We start from the raw sequence: 19,318 nt of genomic DNA, 5'->3' as shown, positions 1-19,318 counted from the left end.
GTCACACCACTAGTAGCATCTCTCAGGGATATTCACAGTTATGCCATATGGGTTTCAAATCACACTTACAGTTTCCAGTTTGATCTCACATTTCAAATATCATACTTTGGCAGTGCACTTTGATGTTACACTAAAATGAGAATTGATCAGTACTCTGTAACCAAGAGTACTGTACTCAGAAAAATCTACTAATAAAATAAAATGAATCAAAGTCATTCAGACAAATCAAAATTCTTTCAGAAGCAACATACCAAAACTCTGTAATTATCAGAAGTGATGAAAGCCTATCATACCGAAGGAAAACCAAAACGTGAAGCAATCAAATAGACCAAAATATTTTTCATAATTTGTTCATCCAATTTTTTTCTTTGCAATTAACTCAAATATTCAGGGTTCAAAGTAAGAGTTTCAATATGGAAGTGTGATTTTTTAAAAATTATTTATTTATGGGATGTGGGTGTCGCTGGCTAGGCCAGCATTTATTGCCCATCCCTAAGTGCCCTTGAGAAGGCGGTAGTGAGTTGCCTTCTTGAACCGCTGCATTCCCTCTGGTGTAGGTACAGCCACAGTGCTGTTAGGGAGGGAGTTCCAGGATTTTGACCCAGCAACCAGTGGTGTAACAGATTTTTTATGGTTCTTTGTTTTTACCAATGATACTTTTGACAGCCTTTTTGAGAAAGAAGTATTCTTGAGGGTGTACTTTTTATTTAAAGAGGGTGTCTCACAAACACAGACAGAGTTAAAGAGGGTGATGAGAACGCCAAGTGTTATTTCATTTGTACTGAGAATTCAAAAACTTGATTATTTAATTAAAGTTTAAATATGTAGCTATACTATTCGGCTGCAGTGGGCAAGGGAACACTAATTATCTGTTTTCCCAGAACAAATCAAAGAACATTTCTCCACTGGCAGAATTCTAAAGACACCTCTTTCCAAATTCTTTCAATGGAGATGTGCGCCCCTCCCCCAGCTTCAACATCTCAGAACCCTAGGCAGTAGCCTATCCTGACTGCAATACGACAGCAGATCTGCTAGGTATTAAAATAAATTGGTATGGTAGTACACTTTTTCTATCCATCACTTTCACACTTCCTATATGACACTTCAGGCACCTCACCTCCAGATGGGCTCCAATTTCATATTCATAAACTGCAACAAATCACAACTGAACAAGTAGGCAATGTATCTACTGCCAAGCAGCAAGCAGAAAAGAAAACTACTAATCAATGTCTCTCAAAGTTACCTTCAATGCGCCAACTTTAAACCCCAGGGCCATTTGTTTTTGGCAGTACGCCTCACCTCTTTCTCTTTGATCTGTACATGCTTCAGCAGTTCAAGAATTACAAGCTGCCTCTATTTAAATAGTGTTTTCTTCAGAGAATACCGTGCCCCTCAGCCACAGGGGAGGGAGGGCGGTTATATTTTTTATGAAACTGGCTCATTCCAAAGCGTATTCTCCATATGTTTCTGCAGTTATTTAATTAATTAATGCAGATTATAATACAGGCCAAAGATTAATACAAGGAAATTGATTTCCATTCAACTTCAAAAATATGCAATCAGTGGGACAAGGGAGCCCATTTTCAAATAAGAGAATAGCAAATTTTGGATCAGTAAGTTCTCCTTCAAACACAGTGAATAAAAACATGCAAGGGATCTCTTGGTATGGTAGTGGAGGCTAAAATCTTGGCTTTGTTTAAGGGACTGTTGAATTCTATGAAACAGAATCTTAGTTTTTCTAGGTGGATCAGCTAAGATGGGATGAATAAACTTCCTGATTCACATTTATCGTGCTATCTAGTTGATAGAGGATAATATCCATATTATCAAATAAAATAAGAACAGATGTAATTCTGAATCTGCTATTTTCAGTTTGCCAAGTACAGGGAGAAGTGACATATTTTGTATCAAAACATTCGTATACATCTGTGCAAATCAGTATGATAATAGTGCAGCTTTATAATTGCACCTTAAAGCTCTGCAGTCCTGCCACATTAAGATATGAACAGTGGCAGACAATTAAATAATGAACTCGAGGAGGAGGCTCACGAACATCCACATCCTCAACAACGGCAGAGCCCGGCATGACCACAGAAGACAAAGCTGAAGCATTTGCAATTGTCTTCAGTCAGAATTGCCGAGTGGATGATTCATCTCAACTGCCTCCTGAGGGCCCAACCATCACAGATGCCATCTTCAGCCAATTCGATTCACCTTATGTGATGCCAAGAAACAACTGAGCACACTGGAGACAGCAAAAGCTATGGGCCCCAACAGCACGTTGGCAGTGGTGCCGATGTCTTGCAGAGCAGAACATAGCCTCTCCTCTAACCGAACTGTTGCAGTACAGTTACAATATCGGCGACTACACAACAATGTGGAAAATTGCCCAGGTATGAAAACAAAAACCAGGACAAATCCAATCTGGCCATTTACCTCTCCATCAGATAACTCCCAATCATCAGCAAAGAAATGGAAGATGTCGTCAACAGTGCTATCAAATGTCATTTACACAGCAATAGCCTGCTCACCGATGCTCCACTTGGCTTTTGCCAGGACCACTCAGCTCCTGACTTCATTACAGCCTTGGCTGCAACATGGACAAAAAAGCTGAATTCCACAGGTGCAGTAAGAATGACTGCCATTGACATCAAGGCACCATTTGACTGAGTGTGGCCTCAAGGATCCTAGGAATGTTGAAGTCAATGGGAATCTGGGGGGAAAGCTCTCCACTGCTTGGAGTCATACTTAGCCGCAAGGAAGATGGTTGTGGTTGTTAAAGACCAAGCACCTCAGCCTCAGTACATCAGGGAAGGAGTTCCTCAGGGTAGTGTCCTAGGCCTAACCATTTTCAGTTGTTTCATCAATGACCTTCCCTCCATCATAAGGTCAGAAGTGGAGATGTTCAGTGAAGATTACAGTGTTCAGTTCCATCCTCAGCTCCTCAGATAGTGAAGCAGCCTGTGCCTGCATGTAGCAAAATGTGGACAACATTCAGGCTTGGGCTGGAAAGTGGCAAGTAACATTCATGCCACACAAGTGTCACACAATGCTCATTTCCAACAAGGGAGAGTTTAACCACCTCACCCTGAGGTTTAATAACATTAGCATAATCAAATTCACCACAATCAACATCCTGGTAAGTGGGGTGGAGGGGGAAACGGTCAGCAATGAATCCAAACTTAACTGGGCCAACCATATAAATATTGCGATAAAAACAAAAAACTACTGTGGATGCTGGAAATCCAAAACAAAAACAGAATTACCTAAAAAAACTCAGCAGGTCTGGCAGCATCGGTGGAGAAGAAAAGAGTCGACGTTTCGAGTCCACATGACCCTTCAACAGAACAGTTCTGTTGAAGGGTCGTGTGGACTCGAAACGTCGACTCTTTTCTTCTCCACCGATGCTGCCAGACCTGCTGAGTTTTTCCAGGTAATTCTGTTTTTGATATAAATATTGCGGCTTGGTATTCGGTGGCAAATGGCTCACCTTCTGACTCCCCAAAGTCTTTCCTCCATCTACAAGGCACAAGTCAGGAATGTGATGGAATACTCTCCCTTTCCCTGGATGAGTGCAGCTCCAAGAACACTCAAGAAGTTAGGCACTATCCAGGACAAAGTAGTCTGCTTGATCAGCACACCATCCACCACATTAAACATTCACTCCCTCCACCATCATGCAGTGTGGCTGCAGTGTGTACCATCTAAAGATACACTGCAGCAACGTGCCAAGGCATCTTCACAGCATTTTCAAGTCTGTAACCTCTACCATCTTAAAGGACAAGGGCAGCAGGTGCAACAGTGCATCCAAGTTATGACATGGAAATTTATCACCGTTCCTTCATTGTCCCCGAGTCAAAATCCTGGAACTCACTACCTAACAACACTGTGGGAGTACCTTCATCATACTGCAGCAGTTCAAGAAGACGGCTCACCACCACCTTCACAACCTTGCCAGTGCTATCCACATTCTGTGAATGAATAAATTTTTAAAAATCTAAAGAAAGACTTGCACATTTTTGGTACCTTTCAAATCCTTAAGACATCACCAGCACTTCACAACCAATAAATCACTCTTGAAATCTAGACACTGTTGTGTCGGCAAATATGACAGCCAATTTTCCACACCCCAAAGTCCCAAAAACACCAATGAAATGAATGACCAGTTGACTATCATGGTTGGGGTGGGGCTTCTTTGGTGTAAGTTATGTTCAAAATGCTACTATTGAACTAAATGTATTGCACAAGCGGCTAAATCCAGAGGACAGCAAGGCAGAGAGACCCTAGATTAAGATGCAGATGTCCTGTTTAAGACAGCATGCTGTAGACAGTGGAAGATAGTTTAACATTCTAGCAATTATTCTCACTTACAACAGCTATGAAAACAGAATAGGGGGCTTTGCCAAGTTAGGTTGGTAGATTCTACTTTTGAGTTGTTGGGGTACGGGGTAGTCCTTTTGACTAAAAGCTGACATTGGAATCAGGCTTGGGGGGAGTTGTGTTTTTATAAATAGAGACTGTGAGGACCTTTGCTGAGCTAATGAGGTTAGAAATGCTGGAGGATTGTTGGGAAGTGTTTAAAGTCAAGAAATAGAACCCGATGATGTGGAGAAGCGTGTTGTGTTCTTTATTTTGTATCATATGCAAAGAAGGCAGTGTACTAACTGAAATAAGTGCATCTGATCAGAACTGTTGCTCTTTATCATTGTGCTTTGAAATAAAGCTGCTTGAATGATTCATATCAAGCCTCACATCACCAAGAGTTGGCTCAGTCTGCCTTTGGAGAGCTTGACGAAGTGCACATGCAGAAGACACTCAGGCATTATTACATAATCAGGTTACACGACAACACAAAGATTTTGGACAGTGTGGGCGGGATTTTCCGCACCCGCCCACTGCCGCGATCTTCCGGTCTTGCCGCAAGTCCATGGACTTCTGGCTGGGGCGCCGCCTCACCTGTGGCAGGTCCCGCCCACAACAGGGCCGGAAAATCCCGGCCTGTGAGTCATTATTTGGATTTACAGCTCAGAAGCAGGCCTAACTGGTCTATGGTGGTGCCCATGCTCTCCACACAAGTCTCCTTCCACCTTTTTCATCTAATCCTCTCAGCATATTCTTCTGTTTTCTTCTCATGTGCTCATCTGGCTTCCTCTTAAATTTATCCAAGTAATTTGACTCAACTACTTCGTATGGGAGTGGCTCCCACATTTTAACTACTCTCTGGATATGGTAATTTCTCTTGGACTCTTTATTCGATTTAGTAGTGATTATTTTGCATTTATGACCCCTGTTTTCACTTGTGAAGCAGTATGAAGCTAAGTGAATACCCTATGAAACCCCTTCTTAATTTTAAGGATATTTATTAGGTCACACCTCAGCCTTCTCATTTCTAGGGAAAAAAACAGCCCCAGCCTGCTCAGTTTTTCCTGATGGTTAAAACTAGTCAGTTGTGGTATCGTCCTCGTTAATATTTTTTGCTCTTTTTCCAGTGCCCTGATATCTTTTTGTAATCTGGAGATCGGACAGTCCTTAATGCAGTCTAACAAAGTTCCATGCAAGTTTAAAATCCTCTCATCCTTTTAAAGTCTATTCCTCTTTAAATGAACACTAGTGCTTTTTTTTTTAAATGGCCTTGCTAACCTGCATTGCTATTTTTAATTATATTGACTCAGTTGAATTTTAGTCATCTAGGGTGCCTGCCCGAAACAGGTGTTACACTCCTTAAATATGGTTCTATACCAGTTACAGAATTCCACATACCACATTAAGGCAGATTTGGGCAGGGCTGGTGGTGCTCATGCTCCTAGGTGTTCCAATCTTGACCAGTCTAAACAGTCAAGTTACACAAAACTTGGTCCGACCACATATGGGAGTGCCTGACACCACTGAACCCGAGAACATATCTATCACAAGCCTGCTTTCCTGGTGTTGACTGAAGGATTAATGTCATCCAGGACACTCAGAGAACTCCTACTCTTTTTCAAATAGTGCCTTGAGATCTTCTAAATTTATGTGGACAGTTGGTTTAACGCTCATCCAAAAGATTATATATCCAACAATGGAACACTGCTCTTAAATGTCAGCCTAGATTACGTGCTGGGGTCTTGGCTTAGAATACATTGCATGTATGTAAGAAGCACATGATTTTGATAAATTTATTCCTTCAGGGGGTGTGGCATCACTGAGAAGGCCAGCATTTGTTGTCCATCCCTATTTGCCCTTGAACTGAGTGGCTTGCTAGGCCATTTCAGAGGGCAGTCAACCACATTGTTCTGGAGTCACATGTAGGCCAGACTAGACCGAAAAAAACAGCAAATTTCCTTCCCTAAAGGGACATTGATAGATTTTTACAGCAAACAATGATAGTTTCATGGTCACCATGACTGAGACTAGCTTTCAATTCCAGGTTTGTTAATTGAATTTAAATTCCACCAGCTATCATGGTGGGGTTTGAACCCATGTCCCCAGAGCATTAGCCTGGTCCTCTGGATTATTAGTCCCATGACATTACCACAACACCACTGTCTCCCCTTAATTCAAAAGTACCCTTCAGAAGCTCTAGGCAAGTACATTACTCATTCATATAGAAATCACCAGTTTTCATTAAATTGTGTTGGAAAATATGGTTATTTATAATTAGCCCAAAGGCATAGTTGTGAAAAGTGCAAGTATATAAATTCAACTGAAATAACTATTGTATTGCCATCTGCTCGTGAAAATGTACTTTTCAATAAAAATGCTTTAGTAAGGTATTAGGTGGGTTCAGCATAAGAGGGAAAATAATAGTTTAAATTAGGGTTACAGTCCATGTATGTGAATGCACAGAGCGTGGTTAATAAGATTGGTGAGTTGCAGAGGTAATAGCCACGTGTAAATATGATGTTGTGGTGATAGCTGACGCCTGTTTAAAAGAAAGGCAGGACTGGGTATTAAATATTCCTGGAAACAAAGTGTTCAGGAAAGAGGAAAGGAAGAGTGGTGGCAGTATTGGTTAAGGAGAACATCCAAGGATACTGAAGGAACTGAGAATGGAAATTGCTGAGGCACTGGCCATAATCTTCCAATCTTCCTTAGAGTCAAGGCTGGTGCCAGAGACCTTGTTCGAAAAAGGTTGTAAAGATAAGCCCAGCAACTCCAGGCCAGTCAGTTTAACATCTGTGGTGGTGAAGCTTTTAGAAGTGATAATTCATACAGAATTTGGGCGAATGCAGGTTAATTAAGGAAAGTCAGCATGTATTTGTTAAGAGCAAATTGCGTTTAATTAACTTGCTGGAGTTTTTTGATGAGGTAACAGGGAGGGCTGATGAGGGTAGTGCTGTTGATGTGGTGTTCATGGACTTCCAAAATGCATTTGGTAAAGTGCCACATAACACACTTGTGAACAAAGTTAGAGCTCATGGAATAAAAGGGACAGTTGTAACATGGATATGAAATTGGCTGAGTGACAGGAAACAAAGACTATTGGTGAACAGTTGTTTTTCAGACTGGAAGAAGGTGTATAGCTCACCAGGGAGCAGCGTTAGGAGCCCTCCTCTTCCTGATATATACTAATGACCTAGACCTTGGTGTACAGGGCACAATTTCAAAATTTGTAAGATGATACTAAACTTGAAAGTATTGTGAACCATGAAGAGGATGGTGTAGAACTTCAAAAGGACATAGTCAAGCTGGTGGAATGGGGACAAGTCAAAGATAAAATTTAACCCAGAGGAGTGTGAAGTGATTAATTTTGGTAGGAAAAATGCAGGGAGACAATAAAAAAATAAAGGGTACAATTCTAAAGGGGTTGCAGGAGCAGAGGGACCCAGATGTGTAGGTGCATAAATCACTGAAGGTAGCAGGACAGTTCAGAGAGCAATTGATAAAGCATACGGCATCCTGGACTTTATCAATAGAGGCATAAAGTACAAAAGCAAGGGAGTTATATTAAACCTGTATAAAACACTGACTTGGCCTCAATATGAGCATTGTGTCCAGCTCTGGGCACCACACTTTTGGAAATATGTGAAAGCATTTAAAAGGTTGCAGAAACAATTCTCCATAATTGTTCAAGGGATGTGGAACTTCAGTTATGTAGATAGATTGGATAGTTGGTTCTGTTTTCCTTGGGGAGGAGGAGGTTTGATAGGCGTATACAAAATCATGAGTCATCTGGACAGATAGAGAGAAACTATTCCCATTGATGGAAGGATCAATGACCAGCCGGCACAGATTTAAGATAATTGGCACAAGAAGCAATGGTGACATGAGGAAAAACCTTATCACACAGTGAACAGTTAGGATCTGGAATGCACTGCTTGAGAGTGTGGTGGAGGCAGGTTCAATAGACGCACGCAAAAGAGAATTGGATCAATATCTGAAAAGGAAAAAAAAAAATGCAGACCTGTGGGGAAGAGGCAGGGCAGTGGAATGAGGTGGATTGCTCATATGGAGAGCCAGCACAGACACGACCGGCCAAATGGCCTCCTTCTACATGTGCTGTAACCCATTCTATGATTCTTTGGCAAACATTTTTTGGAAGAGATTGAGTTCTTTTGAATAGCGAGCTTTCATGGGCAAAGAAAAAACCACAGGCTGTAAACCTATAGACTCACACTGAAAAATAAGTGTGAGGTGGTGTATATCCCACCCTTATCGCACAAACAGCTCCAACCTCCCCTGCTCCTGTCAATTAACCACTTACCTTGCAGTCAACTCCCCTTCAATTTTTTTGGATTCAACACAATGCCCCAGTGGATAAAGGCACTAAAAATACCTTAAGTCATATTCAATGTTTAGAAATTAAATTGCTGAAGTACTCCTATTTCGACCAGAGAGATTTTCTTTATTAAAGTAGAAACATACAGGCGGCGCAGAGACACCTGAGATGACGTCTGCAAGCGGCGACAGGACTTGGATGGACCCCCGCGGCTGTCTTTTCTGTCGCAGCAGTTGCCCGGAGAGGGACGAGGGGAGAATCATGTTCTACAAATTTAACGGATTCACGCAGAGACTGAGCGGCGGGGCCGGGCCTGCTGCCTACTGCCCGCAGGTAGGAGAAGGGGAGCCGAAGGGCGTAACGAAAGACGGCCCTGTAAAAGCCGCGGTGGGGGCGTCCGGCTTGACCTTGCTTGTGGGGAGTCTCTGCCTCTTCACTGGGGACAGAGTGACCGGGAAACGAGGGCGTCATAACCAAGGACACCTTGGCCTGGCCTGGCGTCCCGTCCCCCCCACCCCCCAGATGCTTTATTCATAAAATTTATAAAAGTACATTACATAACAGTTCAATGTTGACTTTACATAAAATGCGAACACATCAGTTTCTTTCAATACAGTACGTGGCACTCTGAGGTGCCTGACTACACTTGCATTTACAATCTTAATTTCATGTCAAACATGGCTTCAAGGCCCTTGTTATATTAAGGTCAGATAGCCTTAGACTGTGGCCTTTCCTTATTGAACCTTTGTGGTGTCTGCCACCTCAAGCTTTAGTGCTTTCCTCAGCAAGTAGTCCTCGACCTTGGAATGTGCCACACTAATACTCAGTTGCTGACAGCTCTTTTCCCTGCAAGACCAGCCAGTTGGGGCACCCTGGCTTGGCTTGCCATTCTTGCTGTCATCTATAACTTGGTTGGTAGCACTTTTCACCTCGGGTTCAGAAGGTTGAGGCTTCAAGTCCAGCTGCAGAGACTTGAGCATAAAAATCAAGGCTGACCCTCCAGCCCTGCACTGTCAGGTTGCCATCGTTTGGTTAAACCAAGGTGCTGTCTGCCCTCTCAGGTGACAAATCGTGCACAGAAGTGTGAATGAATTCTTCTGGCCTTGACTAAAATTTATCCTGCAATCAACATTACGATCACTATCATCTAGAGGGACAAGGGCAGCAGAGAGATGGGAACACCACCACCTAGAAGCTCCCCTCCAAGTCATTCATCACGCTGACTTGGAAACATATCGCCGTTCCTTCACTGTCGCTGGGTCAAAATCCTGGAATTCCTTTCCTAACAGCACTGTGGGTATACCCACACAACATGGACTGCAGTGGTTCAAGAAGGCAGCTCACCACCACCTTCTTAAGGGCAACTAGCGTTGGGTAATAAATGCTGGCCTAGCCTGCGAAGCCCACATTCTCTGAAGGAATAAAAAAAATCTCAAACTGATCGATCTGTTTCATTGTTGTTTTGGGGATTTTGCATACAACCTGGCTGTCATATTTCCTAACTTTACAACAGTGACTACACTTCAAAAGCACTTAATAGATTGCGAAATGCTTTGGGATGTCCTGAGGGTGTGAAGTTCCTAATTGTGGTTGGTTTTGTGTGTGTGTATGTGTAGGAAGAGTGACAGGCTGTTTACCAGTGGGGACAGTTGTTGGTGAGACCACCCAGGTCTTGTCCTTGCCTAATGTCCATGCACTTAGAAGGTGGCTGGATAGGATCATGTGACTTAGAGGAAGGAATAGAGTGTAGCATATCCACATTTGCTGATGATCCAAAGTTAGGTGGAGAAGTAACCTGAGAGGTGGATGCAAAGAGGCTGCAAAGGGATATGAATAGGTTGAGTGAGTGGGCAAAATCATGACACATGGAATATAATGTGGAGAAGCGTGAAGTTATCCACTTCAGGAGGGAAAAACAGCAAAGCAAGATCTCTATCATAGCAAGAGGATTCGAATATAGGAGCAGGGATGTCTTGCTGCAATTATACAGGGCCTTGGTGAGACCATACCTGGAATATTGTGTGCAGTTTTGGTCTCCTTATCTGAGGAAGGATGTTCTTTCTATAGAGGGAGTGCAGCGAGTGCAGACTGATTCCTAGGATGGCGGGACTGACATATGAGGAAAGATTGAGTCGGTTAGGATTATATTCGCTGGAGTTCAGAAGAATGAGGGGGGAATCTCATAGAAACCTATAAAATTCTAACAGGACTAGACAGGGTAGATGCATGAAGGTTGTTCCCGATGGTGGGGGAGTCCAGAATCAGGGGTCACAGTCTGAGGATACGGGGTAGATCATTTAGGACTGAGATGAGAAATTTCTTCACCCAGAGAGTGGTGAGCCTGTGGAATTCGCTACCACAGAAAGTAGTTGAGGCCAAAACATTGTATGTTTTCAAGAAGGAGCTAGATATAGCTCTTGGGGTGAAAGGGATCAAAGGATATGAGGAGAAAGTGGGAGCAGGCTATTGAGTTGGATGGTCAGCCATGTTAATGAATGGCGGAGCAGGCTCGAAGAGCCGAATGGCCTACTCCTATTTTCTATGTTTCTATGTTTTTTTAAATGAGATGAAACTGGGGAATGTTGGTAGTCAGAGGGACCTGGGTTTTCGAGTGCACAAATCACAGAAAGTTAATGTACTGGTACAACAATTAGGAAGGCAAATGGTTTGTCAACCTTAATTGCAAAGGGATTGGAATATAAGAATGAATAAGCCTTCCTACAATCATATAGGGTCTTGGTGAGACCACAACTAGAGTACTGTGTATAGTTTTTGTCTCCTTACCTAAGGAAGGATATACTTACTTTGGAGGGATGGAGTGCAATGGAGGTTCACTGGATTGATTCTTGGGATGAAGGGATTATACTGTGAGAGGAGATTGAGTGAACTAGGTCTCTATTTCCTAGAATTTAGAAAAAATTTGAAACCTATATTTGATAAGTAACTGCTGAGATGTTTCCTTTGGTTATGAATCTAGAACATGGGGTCACAAACTTAGAATAAGTGGTTGACCATTTAGGACTAAGAAGAGAAATTTCTTCGCTCAAAGGGTTGTGAATCTTTAGAATTCCCTAGCCCAGAGATGCATGGATGCTCAATTGTTGAGTACATTCGAGATAGATCGATTAGATTTTTGGATCCTTGGGGAATTAAGGGATATGAGGACAAATGGCTTTGATCTATGTTGTAATTTCTATGATATTTTTGATCCCTATATAACCTGGTTTATGTAAAAAAAATGTTTTGTAAGTTTTTAACATGATGGTTTTATTATGTCCAATATGGTTTTATTGGAAATGAGACAGTTTGATTGGAGTTTGCCAGTACAGATTAGAATATTTACTGTTGGGGGAAGTCACCTTGCTGTTTACTTATGTTGAAGAGGCTTGATGTACTGTAAAAGCACTGCCATTGAGATTGACATGCCTGAGTTATAAATGGACTGTGAAATTCAAATACAGTAGAACTGTTGTATTTTTTGATGGTTACTCCATCCTGCATCCTCTTTCCACATCTAAGCACTACGTCAAGCAAAAAGACACATTTTGTTGCCATTTCAGGGTTTTCGTGCTGCTGTTTGTCACTCTGGGCGCCAAAAGATGCACTTAATGAGATGGCAAAGATGCGTTTGGTATTCAGCTTTTATTCTTCAGGAGTTTATGGTTAATTGTAATCTCAATCATTTATGGGCTTTTTAAACAAAAGATGATTGCATTTAAAGTTACAGTTGCCTATGGAAGTCTCGGGCTGCACTTGTGAATTTAATCTAATAAGGAGGCTGTAAAGTCTCTTTGATAATCCTGCAATTATGGCCTGCATCTTGCAGTCAGCAGCGAATTGATGGCACTCATTGCTGACATCGAAGAAAGCTGCTCACAAAGATCTCTGTGGCGTAGATTTCCTCCTGCTCGATGTCATTTTAAATATGGGGCCATGTCAAAGGGATGTCCAAGCAGTGATGTAATCAAGCAGGGTAAGGAGTCAATCACATTGAAGACAGCAAATTAAAAAGTAAAATACAGAGAGCAAAATAAATGATTGAGCTATACACATGGGATTGAGATAGATGCTGAAATATCGAAAACTTTTCAAAGTAACATTTCAAAAATGTGTTTTTATTGTAATGGAAAAAAAATTGACATTCAACAAATGTTAAATTAGTTTTTCAGGGCTTGAAGCTGTTTTTTCGGGGCTTGAGGCCGTTCCGCAATCATGAACTTAGTATATCATTTAAAAACCCAGGGAGACCTCATTCAACCACATGTAAACTTTCAAGCGTTTTTACAGTGGGACTAATAGTGTTCAGTGATTTCCAATTGATTGCAGTCTGTGGGGACTCCACCACCGCAGCTTTAGGGGAAGCACCACATCACTAACTGCAATTTCTGGATTTCCACCTTCAACTGTGCATGTGGGGACTCCAGAGGTTGCTGCCAGCTTCAGAAGAATATTAACGGCGAATGCTGACAGTTCCATTGTTGCTACTATTGCGAAATCCAGGCCAATGTTTAAGATGCATCATCCATTGAGACTACAGTAGACCTCAACATGCAAGTCTGCCTTCCTTGATCCATCTACCTTATCAGTCATCTGCATGCACCGTTCAATCCCTTTCCAGCAGTTATGAGCCTATGAGGTGATTGTAAAGAACTGGTGCATCATCTGGGCACTTTTGAGGGACTAATATGAGGAATCCTGCCATCTACACGTGTTGAATGTTACAATCTCACTTCTTTGACGATGAAACAGTAGTAAATGCAAGGAGAGGAGATGCATGACAGATCAGAATACACACACAAATAATGTTTAACTAAACTTAAAAAAAAAAAAGGCGTTTCACAACAAAATGAAATGTACAAAGAGGAAAATTCTTTAATTCATTATTGAGTCTCTCCAGCTAAATTTGAAAATGTTGTTTGGAGCATTTCTTTTAAAGATGGATGCTCCACTGTTCATTATGCATTGGGATAAATGGCTCATTTTTTCTTCTAAAATTACCCACATTTTTGAATCCCAATTTAGAAATATGTAAGATGATTTGAGAGCCAGCATGATTCTGTGAAGACTATTCTTTGACTGCAGAGATAGGTATTGAACCTTCCCTTTAGTTGAGGAATCCAGAACAAGGATTGATGTTCTTGAAATAGGAACTCAGCTGGTTAAAAGTAAATCCAGGGCAAATTCAGTCTCAAAGTTTGAGACCCTGGAATGCACTGCTGCAAGTCTAGATGCAAAGTTGAAAAGTGTTTAAAAGACACATAATTACTTTTGGAGTAAGAGCATTCAGAATATGGAAAATGGAGGAGTTGGGATTGAAAAGAGCAAGCAGCCAAAGTTAACAAAAAACAAAAGCAGAATTGACTTCATGAGCCATTGGATCTTCTATATGTAGAGGTTTATTTCAGGCTAAACATTACTTCATAGAGTTCCTTAAGATAAGGATGTCCAATCTATGGCCCTAGGACAGTTGCTAATTAGGAATCCATATATGTCAGACCACATTTCTGATTAGTAAATAAAATTGAGTATTAGACTATCATTGGCTATGTGACCTCAATATTCATTCGCATTTGTATTTTTGTATTTTAGCCCTTTTTGTGCATTTGATGGTAAAAAGTCACAACCAAAAATTAACCACTGTGAGAGCTTCACTTTGCTACCGGTAGATTTTATTAAGTACAGATACACATGTGAACTATTGTAACCTGTATTGTTTAAGTGTATGTAAGCAGTTTTCTATTTAAAATTAATGGATGCTGTGAAAAAGATGTCACCATAACCATGTTTGACTAGCCAGTAATTTTGATTGAATGACACTGCCTGAGGGCAATCTAGCCTTTAGGCCCCATGCTGCTTGGTCCTATTTGTGCTGATATTTGTCCTCTTATTTGTTGCGCTTAGGAGTTTGGATAGGACTCCTCTTGGCTCTGTTGGTGGATAAACTCCAAATCAGAACTTTAAATTTCAAGTTGACGATACTAACAGGATATACATGAATTCATGAGTACATAGATTTAAACTTTTATTTGCTCTCCCCTCCTCGCAAAGTTCCATGGTATGTGCCAATGTGACCCATGAAGACAGAATCTTGAACAACCCTGCTCTGGTGAATCAGATTGTCTTTTTCTTTAAATTGCACAATATACTTAACATATGGCCACTTTGTTCATTGGTTGTGTGTTTAATCATTCATGTAGGGGTTGAAGCCTTTGGTTTCCACCGAACCTCCCACTATGATTTTTGACACTCCAACAAAATCTGTATCTGAATTGGAAGGAGGAGGAGTCCACTTCTTAGGACGGAATAAGGTGCCTGATTTCCAGCAAATTTTTCAGGTATGAATCCAAAGTTTGAAATATTTTTCACGATGGATAAGAACAATCTGCTTGCGCCTTTTAAGGAATTCAAAATGTTTTGTAAATTATAAAGGATCTTGGATATGGGCTGACTTTTACCCAGGAGCCATATTCATTTTATTTTATATGTTTGTGAAATTCTAGCTGTAATTGTGTGGTGGTTCAGTTACTGAGAATGTCCATTTGTTGCTCTGAAAGAAATTGAACGAAAATGTGTCCTCCTTTCGTAAGAATTCTTTGTACGAATGTGATGAAATGATTTTCCACTTGAAAGGAAACTGCAGTGGTTAAAGTTACAATACAGTTCTTTAAACTTCACATTTTGAGTTTGAACTTTAGCCAGATCAGTTGGGATGCCCCTGCAGTGTGTGTTTACTTTAACTGTAATAGGGCTGCACTGTATCCACACAACTATCTTATCCTCTTTTTTCATTTGTTCAGATCAAATGCAGGACAACATTTAATATAAACTGTTCTTATTACTCAATACAGACCAAGCAGTAAGACATATTACAGATCACTGAGCTACATCATGCTGGATGCCATCTTAACAATGTACATGATGCATGTTTCAATAGCCTGCGGAAGCTGAAGATTCTTAATCATTTTTCAGTGTACTAGTGGCATTTTGCAGTGTTGTTTTTCTGAAAAACGTTTTTTTTTATCACTTAGCAATTATAATGACTGCTCTCAGAACAACTCTACAGGATTCTCTGAAATCTCCACAGCTGAGTTTCTCTTTTGTTGTCTGCTTTGGTGACATTTTAATTGGCTGAAATTTCATGGCTAAATTCTGCATATGATTTTCTAACTCTTTTAAGCTGCAGATAGATGGTCATTATTCTGAAATAACCCTTTAAATGTTCTCTTCTTTAAATTCAGCATCCTGTCAAAAGTGGCTGATGTATAATAGATAATGAACTTCCTTTTGAGCTTTGCAGATTTGTAATTAGTGCTACACAGCAACCGGACAATATAGAGCTGACTAAGAAGCTACAATTTTGTGACGAGGATACATGTCAACAGTTACTACTGTCTGATCCCACTAGGTTCAGCTGTTTGATAATTTTAAAATAAATCTTTATGGAGCTTTTGCTACAATCCACTTTGTAGTTGTAAACTATAGGTATTTGTTATGGCTCAGTGGGAGCATCTTGTCGCTCTGAGTCAGAAGTTTGTAGGTTCAAGTTGCCCTCCAAGTGAACAGAGGGAATTGTGAAAGTTGACGATAATTGAAGGAATTGTAGGAGATAAAATAATTGGCAACAAATTGAATTTGGGTGTGTACAGAACTAAAGCAGGTCTCTTGGTAGCATGGGAGTTCTCGTCCAAATTATATTTCAGGTTTTAGCTGTAACCTATATTGCAACATTGAGATTCTAAAACCCCTTGATGTTGGGTTTATTTTTCTTTAGAAATGGAAATGTCCCCATAACTAGCCTTTTCAGATGGTAGACACCACAGCATTGTGAAATACTGGCTTCTTGGCTTGTTAAGTGCACTTTTTTTTACAGTATGAGCCCAGGCTTATTTCAGTATTTGTTGCTCAGTGCTCCCAGTGTAGCTGGTTTCACACAGTACTGATTTAATCAAAGCACTCTTATCAACTGCTGAGTAAGTTTGTTTTGAGACTGTTAGAAATATCATGTAGAGATTGTAAAAGAGGGTGGCAATTGGGAAAAGCCAGGAAATGTGCAGCACCAATCTTGCAGAATCTTCACAGCAAAGAAGCAGGCCGTTCATCTTAATTGTTCCACCCTTGTGTTTATGCCCCACATAGGCCTCATCCCACCATTCTTCATCTAACCCCATCAACATATTTCAATATTCCTCTCTCCTTCATGTGTTTATCTAACCTCCATGTAAATGTGTTTTAGTCACCTCAACTACTTCTAGTGGCGAGTTCCATATTTTAACCACTCTGGATAAAGAAATTTTTCCTGAATTTCCTATTGGATGTATTAGTGACAATCTTATATTTATGGCCTTTAGTTCTAGTTTTCTCATATAAAACTACCTATAAAATTACATCTACCCTCATAGCATCTGCTTTCATCATCATAAAGACATTTGCCTTCTCTTTTCGAGAGAAAAGAGCCCCATGCCTATTTAATTTTTAGAAGTTGGTATAACCTCTCAGTTCTGGTATCATTCTAGTAAACCTTTTCTGTACCTTCTTCAATGCTTCTAAATCCTTTCCACAATGTGGAGGCCTGAACTGCTCACAGTGCTCTGTACGATATCACTAAGGTTTTAAGCAAGTTTAACGTAATGCCTCTACTTTTCAGTTCTATTTCTCTAGCAATGAACCCCAGTGCCTTGTTTGCTTTTTATCGCCTTATCAATCTGCCCTACCTGTGCTTTTAAGACTCCTAGGAACATATAGCACAGAAGGAGGCCATTCAGCTCATCAAGCCTGTTCTGGCTCTTTGAAAGAGCAATCCAATTACTCCCACTTCCCTGCTCTTTCTCCATATCCCTGCAATTTATCCACTGCCCTTTGAATATGTATGCACTTTGCTATCAACCAATGCATTCCAAATCCTAACAACTTGTTGCATAAAAAGGTTTTACCTCATGTCATCTCTGGTCCTTTTGCCAGTCACTTTAAATCTCTGTCTTCTGGTTATCGATTGTGCAGCCATTGGATTCAATTTTTCTTTATCTACTCTACCTAAACCATTTGTGATTTTTAAACGGTATCTGGACCCCAGATCCCTCTGCTCCTCTACCCCATTTTGATAGGAGGTTTTCCTTGGATAGTAACTTATTCCTATACCCTTATTCTTCCTACAAAATATACCATGCTATATTTGTCTATATTGAAGTTTATTTTCCAATTACAGGTCCATGTTGCAAGTTTATTAGTGTCTTCCTGTATTTTGTGCAGTCGTTCTCTGTATTAACTACACTTGCAATGTGTTGGTGTTGCAAATTTTGAGCTTAAGAGACTACAATTATGCATACGTGACCATTCATTGCTCAAAAAGCACCATTTTATAGGTACACCTACTCCAGTAAATGGGATTGCCATATAGCAAAGAGAAGCAATTGTACATTCTTCAGCAGCAAATTGTTTTAGTTATAGCTTTAATTACTGAGGTTATAGGAGATAAGAGATTGCTTTGTATCTCCAGATTGTACACTTCAGTCAAAACCCAGAAATTCAGTTCATCTGTTTCTAAATATTTTACTGATCATATCATCTAAAATGCTCATTTGAAAATTCTAATCAGTATATTAATATTTTGGGTGGCTACTCTGCACCCCCTGCCCCCAAAACCCCATTATTTATCTGGAATACAATATTCCCATGCTTGTCTAACTATAAAAGCTGGTAGGACCATGACTAATACATTGAACACATCCTTTGGGAGTAGTAATCAATGTTCCCTCTAATTATTTTTTTAATGGTCTGGGATCTTTATTTTTGCTTGGCTGCACATGTGTGGTAATTTAAAGGGACTAACTTGCACTCGGCCTGTGTGGGAACTTTCAGGTTGCTGAGCAGCCATGTAACTTAGCGGCAACATTAATGGCAACTTAGGGACGGAAAAAGACATTTTTTGTACGAGTGGGATTATGGTGCTTATTTATGTACATGTTGGGTTATCTGTTAATTTCAAGTCTTTATCATCTTTGCTTTCCAGAAACCAGATGGTTTACCTGTGCATCTAAAGCGAGGTGTCCCTGATCGACTGCTATACAGGACTACAATGGCATTGACGATTGGAGGAGTCATTTACTGCTTGGTAGCACTTTTTCTGGCAGCCCAGCCCAAAAAACAGAACTAAAAGAACTCCATTGACTGGCACCTCTGAAATCCTCAACTCAAGAACAGGCATACAACCCTTCGTACAGTTATAACTCATTGCTGCCTCTGATTTTGTTTTCTGGTGTAGCAGTTTCTCTAATGTTTGTACGTGAGATTGAAACAAGCTGCAGTCAGTTTTATTCTGTGACTGGTGGTGAGAATTCCAGAGCCCGGGATGCTGCCTAAAAATAATGATCAGATTAATTAGAAATTGACATTGAATCATGTAAAGTGTTCAAGAAAATGTATTTAAAAATGAGCTGGATGAATAGAATACAGCACTGCAGATGGTGGAATATGAAAGTTCTTTCACTTGCTCCAAAGACCATCAGGACCTGTGAGGAACCCATGAGGAATTCTCACAATCACCACCATTATCATGAGATCTTGTGTAAATCTTTGTACAATTGCAATTATGTCTCTGCTGCTAAAATAAAGTTCCAACAGTGA

General features: G+C 40.6%; 1 protein-coding gene and 1 long non-coding RNA gene across 2 annotated transcripts in view; one reads left to right on the top strand and one right to left on the bottom strand.

Moving 5' to 3' along the window:
• The window catches only part of LOC144689770 (uncharacterized), a 26,703-nt gene extending 17,888 nt beyond the window's left edge, over positions 1 to 8,815 (bottom strand). The window contains exons 1-2 of the long non-coding RNA XR_013578704.1: positions 8,684 to 8,815; positions 3,899 to 3,971 (exon numbers count right to left, since the gene is read on the bottom strand). This is a non-coding gene — a long non-coding RNA (uncharacterized LOC144689770). The remainder of the gene's footprint in view (positions 1 to 3,898; positions 3,972 to 8,683) is intronic.
• On the top strand, positions 8,220 to 19,318 carry cox7a2l (cytochrome c oxidase subunit 7A2 like). The gene is made up of 3 exons (XM_078557153.1): positions 8,220 to 9,031; positions 14,896 to 15,033; positions 18,705 to 19,318. Exons 1-3 carry the CDS (start codon positions 8,867 to 8,869, stop codon positions 18,846 to 18,848), a joined length of 447 nt encoding a protein of 148 aa, XP_078413279.1. The 5' UTR covers positions 8,220 to 8,866; the 3' UTR covers positions 18,849 to 19,318.

Source organism: Cetorhinus maximus, chromosome 14 (genome assembly GCF_964194155.1).
Source record: "Cetorhinus maximus chromosome 14, sCetMax3.hap1.1, whole genome shotgun sequence".
NCBI classification, from domain to species: Eukaryota; Metazoa; Chordata; class Chondrichthyes; order Lamniformes; family Cetorhinidae; genus Cetorhinus; species Cetorhinus maximus.
Note: the sequence above shows the minus strand (reverse complement) of the source record. Positions and strands in the feature narration are given on the sequence as shown.

Bases quoted from the DNA above. Each gene is read 5' to 3' on its own strand.
- cox7a2l (XM_078557153.1), top strand. From the start codon at position 8,867: ATGACGTCTGCAAGCGGCGACAGGACTTGGATGGACCCCCGCGGCTGT. The intron at 9,032-14,895 runs GTAGGAGAAGGG...TCATTCATGTAG, and splicing joins CTGCTGCCTACTGCCCGCAG to GGGTTGAAGCCTTTGGTTTC. The intron at 15,034-18,704 runs GTATGAATCCAA...TTTGCTTTCCAG, and splicing joins ATTTCCAGCAAATTTTTCAG to AAACCAGATGGTTTACCTGT.